The 19,831-nt window shown below is 40.9% G+C and overlaps 1 protein-coding gene across 1 annotated transcript in view; it reads left to right on the plus strand.

The window, feature by feature from the left end:
- The window catches only part of FAT3 (FAT atypical cadherin 3), a 764,758-nt gene that overhangs the window by 601,029 nt on the left and 143,898 nt on the right, over positions 1 to 19,831 (plus strand). Inside the window, exon 12 of the mRNA XM_086933989.1 lies at positions 13,177 to 13,373. Coding sequence (XP_086790115.1) covers positions 13,177 to 13,373 — 197 coding nt within the window. The remainder of the gene's footprint in view (positions 1 to 13,176; positions 13,374 to 19,831) is intronic.

Genomic DNA, 19,831 nt, shown 5'->3' on the forward strand with positions numbered 1-19,831 from the left:
CTTAAAGACTTTGTTGTAAATAAAAGGGTTGGTCACCTTTTTAAAGTGGCATGGATGGCATTGCTCTAATCCTATTCTTGAAAACTCCATTAGAGAAGCAGCCATTTAACGGGAGCAGTTTTAGAGTGTTAGGGGTGCTGTGGAGTGCTCCATATAAAGAACCTGCTCTCCACCTAAAGGTTAGAAATTACAATGGGTTCCTCTGATTCCATTTTGCATAATTTATATGGCACCCTTCTGGGTCCTCCCTTGTGTCTGGACAATGCTATACCTATCTGATGAGCTCTACTAAGAACGAAACACATGTATTGGGATGCTTAATTCATTCCAGATTCGATGGTATTTTAACAATCGAAAGCTATAATACAGTTCCTGGAGTGGTAAAAGGCTTTTGTCATTTTTTAGGTCAGTGTAGATGGCACTGTGCTAATCTTATGCTTAAAAACTATGCCAGAAAAATGGACATTTGAGGAGTGTAGTTTTAGAGTGTGGGTTTATTCCATACAAGGAGATGCTCTCCACCTAAAATGTGATCACTACTCAGCATTCCCTGCTTCCTTTTTTGCATAATGTATGTGGCACCGCAAGGCTTAAAGGGAATTGTTTTGATATGCACATTTATATATTTTTTTATGTATAGAGTGGTATGGCATTCAAGAAAAAGCCTACAAGAAATGCTAAAACATCTTTAAAAAAATCCAATAATTCGCGTAGTAAGGAAGCTTCTGTTTGGAACATTGACATTATTCACAGCAAAAAACACTAATTAATTAGAACACCCTAAGGACACAGATTCTACTGAAGTATGTTAGTGGAAAAGTTAATTAATCACCAATGAATAAAGATCCGCAGCACAGCATTTTTACAATATGAGTGTTAGAAAAAACGATCTTCCTTCCCCAATTTCTCTGCACAAAAACATGTGTATATCCAAACTATATATCACTTCCACAAACATTACTCTCCCAAATAGGGCATTATCTTTTATTCCATTTTTACTTCAGTAGAGTAATACATTTTCCTTTCAAAGAGAAAACAAAATATGTAGAAGATTAATTATCACAAATAGCACTTGCAAATTTGAATGTGAAAGAGGGCATGTTTAATTCTACTTTGAATCCTATTTCTTTTACCTTAATATATGCGGTCTGCTAAGTGTTAGCTCTTTAATATAACTGGAGACATCTCCACCACATTAAGCACATTAGTGGAGCATTCTGTGGATAGACAACATTGTCCTCCTTCCAGATACAGGAGAGATGAGCCATCTGACTTCAGAAACAGTTGTTGCCCTAGCATTCAACCTGCTTGTGTCTGTGGTTCCGCCTAATGCCGCTTAGCATCTGTGTCTGTTACAGTCATTCACATTCAGACATCTGCTGGGATCTGATGTGATGTTACAGCCTTTTTCTATAGCCCAGGGTCCACTCTTTCAAGTGACCCCTCGGCAATGCTTACAGTTCAAGCCTGGTGATGGTCTTGTCCAAAAAGGAAGGTGCCTTCATGGGAGTGTCAGAGCTTTCGACTGTCATCCTTAGCTGATGTTATGTTATGTTATAAAGGCTTTTATAACGCGCTCTATTACTAAAAAAGTATCCTGGCGCGTATATGTTGGCATGTGCTCACCAATGTTCAATTGTGCTTCCTAATTTTTAGAGCATTGGTTCTAGTGTGTATTTCTTTCTCCACTATTTAAGCATTGTGGGAGCTTTTGTATTCTCGTTCCAATTCACCATGGTTTATTATTTTCGTTTTTGCCCTTTTCTTTTGATTACTTTGCATGCTAATTGTGGCTCTGTTTATGTGATAAGGATACTGTTGCAATTTGCGTGACTTTGCTGACTCTGGCTCGTTGTCTTTCGTAGAGCTGTCTCTTTATGTGTGCTTTCCAGCTTGGAAGTACTTCTAGCAGTACTTTCTGAGCAGGTATTGGATCTTGTAGGTTGAATATCCCTTTCTGTGTCAGGTTGAAACCTCCTGGATCAGTAGGATGATGGTTATTCCTAAGTGGTGGTAGTAATCAACCGTCATTAGCACAGGCCACTGCTGACCAGGACATATCTGTGTGAGGGGGTACTCCGTGTAGAGTTGGGACTGCTGCGTGAAATTGGATTTTTACAGAAGAACGTGGCGTAGTTCAGCTCATCTTGAGGTGGATGAGTCGTTGCTGTAATTGGGACTATATTCTGCTTGGAAATTTGATTGGCTTTGGAATACACACTTCATTTGCATCCTAAATGGCATCTAGTAGTGGATCACAGCCATATCCACTAGAGGGCTCAGGAAGTGACTTAGGGTTATGTTGTTGGTTCTTGGTCCCTTTGGGTTTCAACCAGCATTCATGTAAATCCTTTCTGTGGTGAATGACAACTTGCCAATGTTGCATAGTATGTTTAATTGAACTAATTATCCTATGAGGTTATCAGATGATGCGATGTCATCTGGGACAAAGTTTCCTGTCCCAGAGTTTTTCTTTTACAGCTTACTGAATTCTGGGAGTTTTCTACTCTTTATAGTCTTCTTTCATCTGAACCAATTGGACTAAAACACCTTAGAACAATGATTTGTAAAGAGAAAGTTAAGGCCTGGAACCTGGTGTCCCTGATGATGTGGAGTCAACTGGTAAACTAGTAGTATATTACAAGTGATCATCAGGTAAAGGGTTTAACTCCAATTGTGGGTCTTAAACAAAATACAGCTGCATGGGCTAGTGAGTTGATATTTAACTTAAATCTTAATTGTGCAGCTTTAATTCATGCTGAGTGCATGAAACGTGCATAAAGGAAGGGCCTCGACCCCTGAGCAGCTCAAATATTAAAACTTCTTCCCTGAAGCCCTCCTGGCTGTAATGTGACTTGCCGCCAATGATTCCATCACAAAGTGCATGTGAGTTGAGTTGATCAGATGACTCCATTTCACAAAAGACCCAATGTTGAGATCTGGGATTAATTTAATAATCTAATGCATGCTGGTAGTTGTAGTTTTGATTCCTATCAATTAAACCAATTGGCATAAGCAACTAGTTGTCAGTGGTCTGTAAAAGAAAAGCCAAGGCAGGAGCTTCGTGCCATTCCTTGGTTGTATTGTACATTTAATATGAGTTTACCAAATAGCTGCTCAAGACACGAAGAGTGCTGCATTTTCAAAAGACGTTCAAATGACTGCTAGATTATGTGTCAATAACAACCTGTACTTCATTTACATCCATCCTTTACCCTGTGATTACATGCCAAGACGCTGGGCTGACAATCATTGCTAGCATTTGAGGCCTCATTCTCAAGCCCATTGCGCAGCTGGCACTTCACTAGTTTTGACACATGAGCAGCGCAATGGGCTAACCCATATTTACAAGGCCACGTAAAGTCACCCTGTATGAATTTTCAAAGCCCTGTAAATATGGGACCCATTCAGGCATTACTCTGCATGAAAGGGGCGTTCCATGCGTGTTGCTGTGGATGTTCCCATGCAACACCCATGGAACCTGACTCATTCCCAGATTTACATCGATTTGTAAAGCTGGGAATGCATCAGAATCCTGCACCTCCCCAGGAGATGCCTAGGAGTGGATATTTTTATTTCTCCTTGTTTTAAGGTTGAGCCTGGCCAGCACATGCCCTGCTCTACATTGCATGCTGTATTCAGATATGGACTTGAAGCTCCGCCCATTTTCCGCCCATCTTTTTAATTGGCTCCTGTCACTGTCCTTTGTAAACGATGGCTTTTGATTGGTCAATAAGCTTGGTAGTCCCTCCTTAGTACAGCCTTGTCTCATCTTGTAAGCTCCCATAAGAACTGGCCCTCTTACTGATGTTGTTACTCAGTAAGCTTTAATTAAAAAATCCGAGCACTATTTTCTTAAATGGTTTTCTACTACCTGCTGCTGCAGGCATGACACGTTCTCTCAGCACGCCTCAGCTGATATAATGCTGTGTTTGTTGTTTGCGGTGCCGAATGCGGCTGCATGTTTTTTTTTCTTCCTATTACCTGTTTAAAAAAATGTGTTTGTCAACTTGACGGCGGCCATGCACCTTTGTTTAGCCTCAGCTCGTCTAAGGGATGGGGCGAGGCCGCCTTTAAAATGAAAGCACGGCATGTGGTGCTTTTGCAAGGAAGCATTTGCAATGCAATAGGCCTCGCGTGTGCGAGAGTTTAAGCTATTGACATTGTTAAATGACAATGCCTATTTATCTGTTCTCAAAACCGACTCATAAATAAAAGGCATTGTCATTTACAATGCCAATAGCTCAAACTCTCTCAAATGTGAGACCTATTTAATTGCAAATGCTTGTTTCTTCTTTCTATGTGTGCTGCATTCTGCAGAATGCCTAGAAAGAGTAAAATGCCATTAATTATTGTTTTTGTGCATGAAGAATCATCCCCGCAACACAGGCATCCTTGCAACATGAAGCACGGGTGCCTGCGTTGGCGCATGGTAGCCAAGTGTGCACCAACACAGGGGAACACACATGGATGCATCGTATTGTTAATATGACTCATCCCTGTGCTTTAAAAATGATGCAGCTCGATACTGAAAATAGCTTGCAGCTCCATGCTGCATCATTTTTTGGGGGAATGCGGCCCTACATTTCTAGAATAGGTCGTAAGGGTCCTGCTGGCATCTCTTTGCTCAGGAGTGTTGATGCTCCCCACAAAGCTGTAAAATACTTCCCTGGGTGGCATAAGCCTTCCCAGTGACTCCCACCGCCCCACCGCATTGGCAGAGCTCTCCAACACACAAAGAACTGTGAACCAACCCCGCCATGCCCTGCACAAATGTGTGATGCCTGGTGTGAAACCCTGGCACAGACACACAGCTCGGTGCAGGCCAGCCTGGGAAAGCTGAGAAGCCGTTGAAGGATGTGCAAACATTTCCTGCCACCCAGGCCTTGTGCAAAGCAGCCCGGGGCTGGCCTTGCGTCAGAGCCAATTTTAAATAAAGCCTTCACCCAGACATTTTTATTTGCTGGCACTCTCTGGTTGAATTTAGCACCAGCTGACATGCAGACAGCATCATATCAGATGGCTTTCAGATACAGTGAGACCGGGGGCCTAAGCCAACTCTATAAATAAGCTCTTTCTTTCTGTCGTGAAATGTAAAAGTGGGCACTTCGTGTGATTCTTAAACCACCCTGGAATGCCAAGGCAGCTTAATAGAATGATCCCATTAAAAATGCGGCGCCTTAAATGCGTTGTAATGAAAAGGGACAGTAATCCTGCCATGTTATTGATGGACTGACCCTGGTGTATGGGGAGTTACATATCGACAGAGTCGAAATGAAATGCTATTTAGTGAATACGTCTAAGGGGTGTAGGCTGAACTGGCAATCTGTGTTCCTGACTCAATATTAACTGTGTTTCAGAAAACTCCGGGTCTTTGTCTGTACCTTATGCCTTCTATTGCTTTACTGCTTTTCCTACAAAGTGGACTTTAGCTTTAAGAATCCATTGCAATAGCTCAGTGGGTGAAGTACTTGTTGCTAGTATTAAGAAAATCCTTAATATAAGAATGATCAGGTATAAGTATCACAGTCTATTCTTTATTCTCAGAATTTAATGTCATATTTTTCTGCTCTCATACATAGGTTTTTTTCAAGGGATGTGCATCACTCATTTTCCATGCATTACAAAACATGGCGACCGGTGTCTCTAGGCCTTACTGCTTAGATTATGATGACACTATTTCAGGGGCTGGGACCGAAATTGCACCTTCATAAATTATTGGCTGTTTTTTTTTTTATATCAAGAGCTATTGTTTTATAAAGAATCTCAAAGTAAACTTTGCAAAATGTGAAATTTTTATGATGGGTAGGAAATGCCACCTGACGAGCTCTTTTCGTTTAAATAAAGGAACATTGTAGTTGCCAGAACAATTCGAAGGTCAGAAAGGTATTTCTACTAGGCAAATGAGTACAGTTGCTGAATTCCTGATCAATTTTGGTAAAAGTCACAGTTGCACTTAATTTTAAGGTGCAAAGATGGCTGTCATTGGCCACATTAAAATAACAGAGAGCGAAGACCTTGGTTGGTGCTCTGTATGAGGGTATACTGTGGGGCTATTTGAATGCTGACTCTCTATTTCACCCAAAATTCCTCGCTTCAGCAAATCTGTAATCTTCCACAAATCCCCCCCCCCCCCACCGATTAATTTAAATAGGATGCAATTTGGAGTTGAAACTTTGAAGCGCATGACTCTCTTTGAATCTACCATTTTGTGCCAGTAGGGGAGTCTACACGTATCAGGGATGAGTTCATTTACACACATATCACATTTAACTTGATTTTAAAGAATACCCTTTCCTTTTGATAGGCTGCTCCTGTCTTTATTCTTTAACTTCTCCTGAAGAAGACCCACTAGTGAGGCACCAACTGGCCCCTCCCTCCCACGCCGTGTTGTGCCTGGATTGTCTTATTTTTGACACAGAATAACTTAAATGTATTACATTTTTAATAGATAGGCTGTGTTGAAATAAGTTTATAGATGTTATGGGTCTTTCCCTTCCTTTTCTATGTTTTATGTACAATCACTTTCTCTTGAAAACATTGTTATGTTTTTTTTTTAGCAACCAATGTATGAAAATAATGGCTGTAGTGCATTAATATAAATTGTAATCTATGCTTTGGAGTAACATTGCGTTTTGTGTTATGCTTTTTTACTCATATGCTCTCTCCCTGTTGTTTCTCAAGTTTGACCTAGGATAGTTGAATTGAATTGTTTTATCTTTACTGTCCGTTAGGACCGATAGTTGAATTGAATTGTCTTATCTTTACTGTCCGTTAGGACCGATAGTTGAATTGAATTGTTTTTTCTTTACTGTCCGTTAGGACCATTGATTATTGTATCCTACCAGCAGTGCATTAAATGGGCCGGTACTGCCCGGTACAGAGTACCAGCACTTTTTTCTTTTGAGTGGGAGAGTAGAGGAACTTCTCAAGAGAGACAAAATACTTTTAATTGGAGAGTACCGGCACTTCTCAGAAACAAGCAGCTACTCTGGTATGGAGTACCTACACTTCTATTTTCCATTTCAAGCACTGCCTACCAGTATGTGGGCAAGATTGTAGGCATAAGAGGAGGCAAACATCTACTAGAATACAATGGTCAATCTGTTGAAATGTCATCCAGCTCTAGGTCTCGTGTGGGTGGACGTTGTGAAGGAGAGAGTAGTTAGTTTGAGGTTTAAGGGGATGTGGCCAACCTTGATGCGCTGTACCATACTCCTCTTTTGTTTTGAACAAGGAAAAATACTGGGAGAAAGTGAGGTGTGATTACCTCTATAGGTAATAGCTCCCATGGCTCGGCTTATTTTCATTGTATAATGTCCTCTGGCAGGAAGCCCTTTTTTGGATGACGTTGGCAGGAAGGAGAGTCTTGAATATCAATTTCCGCCACTGATGTTTTCCTCTCAGTAGTTCTACTGCTAGTTGGGGTGAATCTCAGAACAGGTGGTGTCATTGTTTATCCCTTATTGGAGGAGGATAAAACCCATGTTTTATTTACAATCCCTGAAAATGATCTTCAGAAAAACTGTTTAAAATTTGTTATTTGAGTTCAGGTGTCATGATAAGAGGGCCGTCCTACGGTTAGGAAAATCCACGCACAACTTTTAAAAGCAATACTCCATTACTCTGTATATATCATATGCTTTGGATAAATGGAATCTTTCATTATGATGATTATTTGGTCATTATTAATTTAGTCTACGTTGTTCAATAGATAAGCCTTTAAAATGGAGTATGGGTTTTGAAAGCCTAAGGTGTATTTTGTAGTGGGATGATATTATGTATGTTGTGTTTTTAAGGAGGTATTATATCCGAATTAAACAGAAAGAAAATGAAAAGGAGTGAGCTTGTACTAGAGTGTATACTGACCTGATGTGTCTGGCACAGGTCTAGGCTGCGTGTTGCAATTGCACGGCGTGCAGCGCAGTGCATGCACTAACTCAGTCAGGTGGCACATGGTCTATAGATAGTGCATGAGAGAAACATGGGGCGGCCGTTCATCCACTGCCTTGTGTTTCTGTGTAGCCTGCCATGCCTTAAGGTAGCCATGACGGCCCTGTGAGGTCTGGTGCAGGGGATCTTTCCTTTGACACCTGGTAGAACCCCCACAGTCACCTTCAGAACCCAGGGTGCAAGGTTCAACTGCTGAAACTGAAAGCAAGGCTTCTGCTGGGCTTTCAGTTTCTCTGTGAAGGCATCCTAGCTTTATTTTTATTTTTTTAGATAAGCTAAGATCCCTCACCCCATTGGGTAGGTTCCTGTTTGTCCCTGCCAATCTCTGTGCTGCTTTCGAAAGCATGCTATGGAACCTCCTTGATGACACTTAAGAGTAAGGCCACTGGTATTATGCGGTTGTGCAGCAATTTGTGGGTAATTATAGATTCGCTGCATTTACCATATAATTAATCACCTGCCGCATAATCTGGAGATTTTAGCAACAAAAAAAATGTCTAACCCAAACTGTTCAAAAGTTACTAAAAATTCAGTGACACTGGTTGCTGCACATTGGAAGATCCTCTGCAAAACTAGACGTTTCACCTTTGTGTTCCCCATTGTTATATTTGGGTATTAAACTGGTACTAATGAAGTGCAACCAATGCCCAGACAGTGTTACCATGTTTAAAAATGAAAAAATAATGAAGTAATACTATTATAAAATGTGCTGCATTATGCCACATAATTTGCCTTTTCTTGTCGCATAATTTGGCCCTCTCCTGCAGCATAATCCCAGTGGCTCTGTTTAGGAGCACAGTGCTCCAATGCCCACATCTGTGATATGACACAAACTGATGGTCAAAGTCTTTCCTGTGTTTGAATGAGGCCATGTTGTCACGCAAAGTATTTGTTTTGGGTATTGTAGAGAAGGGGTATACAAACATCTGCAGCTATTCACGGGGCTACCACTGCTACCGTTACCAGCTCCTCTGCTACTCCAGCCCATCTGACACGGAGGTGTAGGGAGACAGTGAGAAACGGATAATAATAGCCTCAAGTCTAGAGTAGGGGAGTGGGCCCTGCTCCACGGGTGGCAGAGAAAATGGGCCTGGAAAGTCAGTGGTATCTGAAAAAATAAGGCACTCAATGAATACAGCTGTGGATTAATGGGCAAATAAAACCAGCGCAACTGGGGCAAATAGTGTCTGAATCAAACACTGCCCAACGCCTGTACAGGTCATGCTTTGCAAATGCTATAAAAGTGCAAATCGTGCAAGTGAGCGCGCGTCTCTCCGGTAATGCGGTAAGTGGAAGAAGCGTCTTTAGCTCTCGCTTCGCTTTTTCTTTCTCGCATTTCATCTGTATGTGTTTTCGCTTCCCCCAATAATGCAATCAGTTTGTTTATGTGTCTGTGCAGCGCGTTATCACTTTACTCACCAGCTGTATGTGACTTTGCTGCCTTTAACATTTTGACGAACAAGTGTGCCTTTCGGCCTGCAGCTGGCCGCTCCGAGCCCCGAAAGGCCTCAGTAAATAGAGTCGTTGGGAGTTTTGCCTTTATCTTGCAGCTGTCGAGGGAGGCAGAGACAGTTTTCGCGCGCGGCGTTTACAGGCCGTAAATAACCTTTGAGGACACCCGTGACAAAAGGAGAGAGCCCGGAGGGCTCGCGCCATGAATTCCTCCGCGTTTATCCACTGAATGCAAGTCAGTGACATGACAGTATCTCCCCTCCAGAGTGTTGGCAAGGACAGGTCCCGCCTTCCCCTGCACCCTTCGCCCCGCCCCTTCCTGCTCCGAGCGGCTGTTGTCACCCTGCGGTTTAATGATGTGGAAAAGTAATAATGCCAGGTTCAGAGTCCGTGTTCAGCCTTAATAAAAAAGCGGTTCTGCTTCGTCTCCCCCGCCCCTCGCCGGCTCCCGGTCTGATAAATTTCATCTAATTACACTGCTTATCTTTGAACTGCTCCTTAAATGACCCCTCGTTAGGGCTATTTAACACTAATGTGTCTTCCTGTGCCATTTAAACTTTGTTTTCCTTCCTTTTTTACTCCTAAAAACCTAATGAGTACACGAGGAGCACAGCTGTATGATAAAGCGTTCATTAGAGCATCTCTTAATAGAAACCGCTGCTATTCCTTCATTGCGCAATCAACAGATAATGAAATTGTCTTCCTAACAAGTGTTGCGGCGTGTTACATCCTCCCCGGAGTCTCGGCGAGAGACAATTGTATTATCCAGCCGGTGCTATTGATTGTTCACAGTTTGAAACTCGCTGCCTTCAAGCGGCCCAAAATATATTGTGATAGAGATTTAATACCCAGCAGCTGCGTCACGTTCACCAGGGCACTTACTGCCTTCTCTGTGAGCATGCTATGTTATGTTGTGTTATGTTATTCTATGCTCTGCTATGCTATGCTCTTCTGTGCTATGCTATGTCATGTCATGTTATGTTATATGTTATGCTATGTTATGTTATGTTATGTTTTGTTATGTTATGTTGTGTTATGTTATTCTATGCTCTGCTATGCTATGTTCTTCTGTGCTATGCTATGTCATGTCATGTTATGTTATGTTATGTTGTGTTATGTTATCCTATGCTCTGCCATGCTATGTTCTTCTGTGCTATGCTATGTCATGTCATGTTATGTTATGTTATGTTGTGTTGTGTTATTCTATGCTCTGCTATGCTATGTTCTTCTGTGCTATGCTATATCATGTCATGTTATGTTATGTTATGTTGTGTTATGTTATTCTATGCTCTGCTATGCTATGTTCTTCTGTGCTATGTCATGTTATGTTATATGTTATGTTATGTTATGCTATGTTATGTTATGTTATTCTAGGCTATGTGAAGTTAATTTATGTTGTTATGTTATGCTATGTTACGCTGTGCTATGCTATGTTACACTGTGTTACTTGCGTTACATTGTTTTGTTATGTCATGTCATATGTTATTTTATGTCATGTTATCTTATGCTTGGCCATGCTATGTGATGTTACATTATGATTTGTTATGCTAAACTAGACGATGCTATGTGCAGTCATATTATCTTATGGCGTTATGTTATATTGTGTTATGCTATGCTTAACTAGGCTATGCTATGTAAAGTGACATTATGGTATGCTATGTTAATTTATGTTATAGTAGGTTGGGCAATGCTATGTGAAGTTATGTTATGTTGCTATGATTTTATGTTATGTTATATTGTGCTACACTAGGCTATGCTATGTGATGTTGTGTTATGTTGTATGTGTTATGAATGAAATTAAATGAAAATAATTTTTTATTAAGCGCGGCTGCTGCCCTGAGGCGTCCAGGCGCTAAATATTGGATTGGTGCCTCCCCAGGTAGTAACCTAGGGGCTAGTCTGCAGTGTTAAACAAGAAGGTCTTGAGCTGTTTGTGAAAGGTCGTCAGGTTGGAATTAGATCTTAAATGAAGGGCGAGTGAATTCCATAACTTGGCGGCATTATAGGAAAAAGATCGGCCACCAGCTCTAGATCTTCTGATGCGGGGAACTGTCGCCAAAAAAGCATGGTCGTAGCGAAGCTGTTTGTTTGTACAATGGGGAGTGAGGTTTTGTTGTTATGTTATGCTATGTTTTGTTCTGTTACACTACGTTATGTTATGTTACGTAACGTTATATTTTGTTATGTTATGTCATGTTATTAGCTTTTGTATAGCCCTTAGAGGTGGTACAATTAGTAAGTAACCCAAAAAGATCTCCAAGTTTTGGCAGCGAAATATGAAAATAAGCAGCTGCCTTAATAGACTTTTTCGAATGTTAGTATTCAAGTAGGAAGTTAGCGGCTGGACACAAAAGCTCACCTGGGTGGTACACAAAAAACATCTCCAGGATGAAAACTGGTCCCAAGCCGTGCGCTGCTTTACTGCAGACGTTTGGTCTCTTAGCCTTGTCTTTCATTGTCCTGGTACTTTTGTTACACTTTAGTGGCCCTATTTTTCAGTGGCCAATGCTTGATTTGCTGCAGCCTCTGATCATAGTGAATCACTACACCCTCCACACCGCCTTATCAGAAGTGCTGTATTAATGATGGGGCTGGTAGGTGCAACGTATGCTAACTCCCATGAATTGCTGCAGAGCTTTGTACACCCCTTCTATTTAATACCCCAAAAATGATTTGCAAGACAGCGTGGCCTCATTCAAATGTAGGAAAGCCTTTGAGCATCAGATTTTGAAATACTACAGATGTAGGCATGGAAGCACGAAGTGCTGTATTAATGAAGGGGCTGGTCGGTGCAACGTATGCTAACTCCCATGAATTACTGCAGATCTTTGTACACCCCTTCTATTTAATACCCCAAAAATAATTTGCAAGACAGCGTGGCCTCATTCAAATGTAGGAAAGCCTTTGACCATCAGATTTTGAAATACTACAGATGTAGGCATGGAAGCACAATGAGTGCTTAATTTGAGCCAGTGGTTTCCAATGCTCGGCACTGGCACTTAATTGCCGGAATCTGCACTTATGACAGCTGCCACATGGCGGTGCTGTTTGTGCAATTTAAAGATGAGCAGAAAAACAGTTGCTTGTTAATTTAATATATTAAAAACAACTAATACTTGCCATCCAAGCCATTCTTAAAGCTTTGGCGGCCTCGAACAGTCTGAATTGTCAAACTTTGTAGAAGTACGATAGTTAGCAGCTGTGTAAGTACAGCAGCAATGTGTGGTGCAAACTGCAGTGGCCTCCTGAGGAAGGCCCTGGCACTTATTATTTTTTACAAATTAAGCACTGGTCCCACAGCATGCTTTTATTTTAAATCCCCTTTGGAAAATGATATAACCGTCCAGCTTCACGAAAGGTAATTCGTTTTTTTTTCACTATGTCAGTTATCTCCTTCTGCAAAACTCCAAAATAGATGTTTCCTAAGAATGCATTAAGCTATCTTAAAATAACTGATCATTTGATTACTTCTAGAATTGTAATAAAAAACTGGCATGTTTTTCAATGGCTGATGATCTGAAATGACAATACAGACAAGAGGAGTAAAGATCTTGGTGCTTTTTTTAAGGCACCGTGGCATCAGAACAAGATACTATTATTTGCTTCATTGGTGTGACCTCACAGCAGTTAACAACATCTGTTGGTGTCTTCTTTAAAACCGGTTACCATAGATTGTGTAAAGCACGCCCCTACAGATAATGTGGTTGACCTCCGAAAGCACCAGGTTCAATAACAACCTATGACCATTCCTTTTTTCCCCTCTAATTGTAGGTGGGAATCCACAAGGGAGGTTTGCCCTGGGCCTGGTGCAGAACGAATGGAAAGTCTATGTGAAGAGGCCGCTGGATCGCGAAGAGCAGGACATGTATTTTCTGAACATTACTGCAACTGATGGACTATTTGTGACCCAGACCATAGTGGAGGTCACCGTCAATGACGTTAATGACAACAGCCCTACATGTGACCAGGTGACTGTATTCAGATATTCAGATTGTGGAGTGCTCGCTGTAAGAAAAGTATCCCACTACATATTTCTTTGGTTACATTTTTCCTTGTAATTGACATGTTTAATCGATATTAATGAATTTGCTTGCAATTTCTGAAATATTCAGTAGCCTTGTCCATTACAGATGTAACCTGTGCATGCACTATGCATTGATAGATCCTTTTGTGAGACTGAAGGTATTTGTACAGTATGGGTAAAGATAATGACACTGGTAACCAGTGTAAAAAGCATGGATCTCACTGGATGGTTGAAAGTCCTGATTGCTTCTTGTAGAAAGTCCTGTTCATGGGATCACTTGCTTTTCTGAATGTGTTCCTTGGCCCTCCTGTTTGACAGCAGCAGTTTTAGGAGATATCCGCTTCATAGCTAAAATTCATGGTCAAGGACAGTGTGCAAATATTGGTATTGAATACTTTCGTAGCCTCCTATCTAGATTGAATATTTTACCTGTATTATTTTAGCCATGTCATTTACTGCTGTTCAATCTACATTGGTGCCATGCCCTCTTATTCCAGTCCTAGGCCAATGAAATTAAGGTTTAGATTAGCATCCCTGGTCAACTGTATAAGCCACACAGGAGTCACAATTTCCTAGGGCCTGAGGCTTTCTATATCTTAATTGGGCAAACGGTATAATAATACTCATGTGGGAAAGCTTTTAGTAGAATCAGTATGACTTGACTTAGTATCTGTCCTTGGTTTCCCCATTGAGGGGTTGTTTCTTGTCTTAGTGTAAATTCAGCATAGTCAACATTACAATCTGTACATGTTTCATCAGATTAATTCCATTGTGAGTTGGTTCACTTTCAGATTCATCTACAAAGATTTATTGTTTTTAAACAGTTAGGTCTTTCAGGATTAAAGCACAGAAGGGTCTGGTCGCATAAAAAACGATCCATTGTACAGGATAACATGGCAACCACTTTTTTCTAACATTTTATTTATTTGAGGTTTCTTCATCATTTTGCACAATTTGTTTGCTAACAGAAAATATTCGTCACTCTGCACTGTTAGACGTCCACCTCTCATTACTGATTAACAAGGCTGAGGGAGTGTAGAGAAAGCTACAAATGAGATCAAATGAGATCATCTTAAGAGGCTAATTTGCAAAAGCATTTATGAGTAAGGAAAAAGTCAGACTCACTATTAGTAAAAGTAGAGGGCACAGACAATTCAAAGTGCAAAAGTTATATATGCATATTCCCAGATTATTTCCAATATTTCCATTTTATTGCAATTTTTGATGTTTTTTGACAATTCACTAAGGCAAGTTAGAGTACCTAAAACAGTTATATAGAAGAACTACTTTATGCACCTCAGAATGTTTTTTTTGTATATAGGCCACTAAGTGAATTTTATCATATTGAAGTTGTCGAGTAAATGGTCATGTCTGATGTGCATAGTGATTTATATCTGTCAGAAATATCTGTGTAGCACTGTACCCAAATATTTCAGATTTGTTTAAGTGGACATTTTTACTCACCTAGGGCCCGATGTAGGTAATTCGAAATTACCACTTCTTAAATACCGAATCATACCGATTCGGTATTTAAGAAGTGGTAAATGAAAGGGGGGAAATGTAGGTAATTCAGAATCGGTAAATACCGAATCAGTAAGATTCGATATTTAACGATTCTGTAAATACCGAATCGGTATCCCCCATTGATTCCTATGGGCCTTGAAGCCCATAGGAATCAATGTGGGGTAAATTCCGATTGTTGCAAGGGTGCAGGGGGTGTCACTTTGACACCCTCTAGCACCCCAATTCCGGACTTGTGTGCCATGTGGCACACAGACATGCCCTAAGGGTATGTCTGTTTGTCACATTGCACAGATGTGCATGCACACCTGAATTCGGTATTTTACCACCCAATAGGATTGGGTGGTAAAATACCGATTCTTAAAGCCCTGTGGCACTCTGACATGTGCCAGCTACATCTGCATTTACAGAATCGGTATTTTACCGAGTCTGTATTTACCGATTCGGTAATTTTACCGAATCTGTAAATATAGAATCGGTAAAATACCGATTCTGTAAATGCATGCCCTACATCTGAAAAACGTAATATCGGTCGGAAACGGACAAATTCGGCCGTTTCCGACCGGTATTAGGGCACCTACATCGGGCCCCAAGTGTTTACATTTCTAAATTAATCTATGCATTATATGGAACTATGGGCCCGATTCACAGAACTAGCTTAAGACAAAATCCTTAACTTACTGCCATTTTGGTATTCACAGAAGGCACTTACTCATTTTGGTATTCACAGAAGGCACTTACTCATTTCGGTATTCACAGAAGTTAGGAGTCCAAACTTTAGGACTCCTAAATGTCTTCTGTGAATACCGAAAGTCTTAAAGTTAGGATTTTTCGCAGTTTAGGAGTCCTAAAGTTAGGACTCCTAACTTCTGTGAATACCGAAATGAGTAAGTTTAGGATTTTGTCTTAAGTTAGTTCTGGGAATCGGGCCCTAGGAGTGAATCCAGAATGAATATTATAAAGTGCAATTAGGGAATTCAACAAAAACCAGAAAACAAAACAAAACAAGAAATCCATGCAACTCTCATTGCGGTGTAACAAAGGCAAGTCGAAAGCTGAGAAACTAAACACAAACATCTTCACAGCTTTCATGGAAAAAACCTACAAGACAATCCCTCTGCACATCAAGCTTGCAATATCTGAGCATCAGAAAGAGATGAACTCAAATCTCTTCCAAAATCATCCAGTCAGTGATCAAAGGGAACCTTCCTTCAAATCACTGCTTAGGTAAACACCGACAAGACTCCTCCAATGCTTTCCTTAATTTGGCTTCCATTACAGGTAATGTGGAATTCCATGTGGAGATTCCAGAAGGCCAGAATTTCCAATACTCCCAGAAATCTCTACATGGAATTCCTGCAATTATGAGTTAGCCACCACAAAAAGGGTAATAGCTGTGCATACCCAATTTTTCCATACAGCATTCTTTGCAAAGTACCACCTGCCTTTGAGCTGGGGGTAAATGAAAGAGAGGGCTCCTGTGTGAAGTGGATGGAGTATTAGGAAGGTAGAGAGGGTGGGACAGGAACAGGGAAGATGGCACTTGTGGTAGTAGTATTGCATACTCCCACGTACCTTGGTATTGGGTCAGGGTGGTGCCAGGAAATGGGTCAGGGCTGCAGTGCAACTCTTTTCTAAACCAATTTTACTGGCCAGAATTTTCATCCAGTAAAATTGAGTCAGTTGGTACCAGAACCAGGAAATCTGAGTTCAGGACCCCGGACCCTCTAATAATGATGTGGAGTAGACTTCCACATAAGTATTCGATTCTGCAGAACTTCTAGTTGGGACCCTAATGTACATAACCTAGAAGCAACACACAGCCCTCTGCCCCCTTTGTTACAGTTTTCTGTTGCTCCCCACTTAGGTTGCACCATATAAGCATCACCACTTTTACATGCACAGGCATTCCAATTTCACTTCAGATATTACCTCTTGTAATCTCCCAAGGGCAAAAAATTACTAAAAGCAACAGGTTTTTAAATGTTCTGTTGTAAGAGTCAGTGGGTTGAATGCCCCTTGCATTTAACCATGTGTCGCCTACAAGCCGAGTGTTCAAATCTTAGCTGAATCGATTCCGCTCTTCACCCATTTGAGGTTGAGTGAAAAAGCTTAAATAGCTCGTTTTATATATGGGGTTAAACCGGGAAAGAGCCTTTACATCACGACTCGAACCACTCTGTGTCTTAACAACGCAGTCTGAACCACGAATGCACCTTTGCAATGCATTCCTTTACAATGCAAGTCATTACAATGACTTGCCTTAAAAACAGCATTGCTGGACTGATGCTGGACTTTAAGTCTAACCCTGTCCCTACTGTTGCGCAGACAGGAGTTGGAAGAGTAAATTATACTATTCCAAAGTCCAGCCCTGTCCCTAAGGCAAATTGTTGTAACGACTTGCGTGGTACAGGAATGCATTGTAAAGACGCAATTGTGGTTTAGATCGGTTTGTTAAGGCAGGCGCGGTAAATGCAGATGTAGTTCTTACATACAACCCATTAAACCACATTTCCCCCGTTGCTATGCACTATAAACAATCGAGATAAATATTGCTCAGTTTAATAGTAACTAATTTAAGCTGAGTCGGCGTAGCCTAGCCAGGATCTTTGCTTACAGATCACTACATGTTTCAGCTTAGAGCGGTTGACCCATTAGAGGCATCCTGCCGCCTGTAAATAAATAATTGAATTTTTAGTGAATGCTAAGAATTTTGAGAGTGAGTTAAGGAGAGAGAAAAAGAGAGAGAGAAGGAGAGAGATAGAGAGTGTGTGTGTGCCACATAATGCATCACATTGAGAGACACTTACCTGGAGATGCAGGATGCATTATATTTATGCGTGTGCTGTTGCTGACCTCAATAACTCAGAAGTTATGATGCAGGTCCAGAAGTGTAACTGAAAAGGTCATCGGCAATATGCAGTGATAAATAAGTCAATATTAATGCATGGCTGAGTGATCATAGCTGTGATGCATAATGGTGTTAATGTCCTTACTCTGCGAAGGGCGGCCATTATGAGAACCATGGTAAATGGGAGGCTTGCTTTCTAAACATGATTCTTCCATTTCAGTTTCAAATAACCTCTAATAAATTGTATATAATTGCATAATAAAAGTAAATTATAATGGCACGCATGTCACCACACTATGCTAAGTCAATTTCACTTCAAAAAAGTTTGCTGCCGGTATGTCGCTTTTCTCCATATTAAATGTGATGCACTGGTGGCGCAAGAGGCTTGTAAATAAGAACCCACATTTTTAAAGACACGCTGTTGAATACGCATACAATGGCTGTCTTGTCAGAGCACAAGGCGTTGCTACAAAGTAGGTTACATTTACTGCTGCTGAGGAATAATGTACTTTTGGGAAATACAGACACCAATGCTGTGGGTCTGACTCTCTATGCTTTCATGGTGCATGCAAAGCTTGCATTACCAAATGCGAGAGCCACACTCGCTGTTAGTAGCCATTTTCGCCACAGTTACCGAACTTTCACTCAACGCAGTGCAGCAAGGCAACTTGAGTGAGTGGAAGGGAGAGAACAGAAATGTGCCATATCTATTAAGATGCTGGTGGTGCACTTCAGGCAGCCTAGCGCCAATGCAGGGACCCTTTATCACGTAGCAAGGGTGCCTGCATACAAAAAGAATTGTTTTAGTGAAGGAAAGTGTACCTTCATTCACAAAATTAATCCCTCAAGGCATCTTTCTCTTTCTATATGTGATGCAGGATGCCGCACAGATAGAAAGTGGAAATAACTGGGAGAAAAAAATAGTTTTCTCCTCGTTACACCTTCCTCTGGGAGGCATAGCAATTTCAGGCACAGCCAGGTTTACAAACCTTTGTAAATCTGCGATTTCGTAAAATCCATGGGTGGGTGCATGGGAACGCCCTTACTCCACCCATGATACCCCTCCCAGAGTGTATTGTTGAGTTACAATTCTTTAAAAAGCAGCGTAAATCATCCCTTGCATTGCTTTGTAATATTTATTAGCATTTTGCGTCGTTGTTGCACCACCAAAACGGCGCTACCATGGCGCAAAAGTGAATAATCTGGAACTTTTTTTCAGATCTGTCTGCATAGAACTTTTCAACCTACAGAAAATATGAATGACCAATTCGAACAGATGAATCAGTTCAGCTTAGACTTAAAGCCTCTTTATTATTCTTCTTTGTGAATTTTTTAGCAATTGCATGAACATATAAAGGGGCTTTAGCATGTTACATCATTAGTCTGCTTCAGGACTAAACCAGAGAATAATCAACTGCACCAAGGGCTTCCTAGGAGTCTTTGTTAGACTTGGTGATATTTGAATTATAGTAGCATATTTCACATAATTTCGGGAATTTCATGTTATGCTTGATGCAAGATTTTTGTGTTATGCTTGTTACGTAAAATTACACTGTTACGCTACTCCACTTAATTGCACACTATTTGGCATAAAAATGTATAATAAGCCCGCCTTTTACAGTAAACATTTATTGGTAGCGCAGTGGACCACAGAACATGTGCAACTGCTCTTCGCTGTGTTTTTTGGGTTTTTTGCACAATATTTTCAGTGTGAAATTGCTCCTTGCATGAAAAAATTGATGCAAGGATGCATTTTGTGCAGAAAAATAGCTCTAAATTACGGTTTTGCATTTTGCATAATTATGCATAATTTTGCTGAAATTTTACATAATTACGCAAAAGCAAGTTACGCACATTTCACACTCTTTGTCTACCAAGGAAAGACAAAATTAGTGCAATGCTGGCAATTGCTTCCTAAATAACTACGAAGCTTCAGAGAGTCAATCAATCAATCAAAGACATTTATAGAGCGCACTACCTACCCGTAGGGTCTCAAGGCGCTTGGGGGGGGGGGGGGGGGGGTGCCGCTA

The sequence above is a fragment of the Lissotriton vulgaris genome, chromosome 8, assembly GCF_964263255.1.
Source record: "Lissotriton vulgaris chromosome 8, aLisVul1.2, whole genome shotgun sequence".
Lineage (NCBI taxonomy): Eukaryota > Metazoa > Chordata > Amphibia > Caudata > Salamandridae > Lissotriton > Lissotriton vulgaris.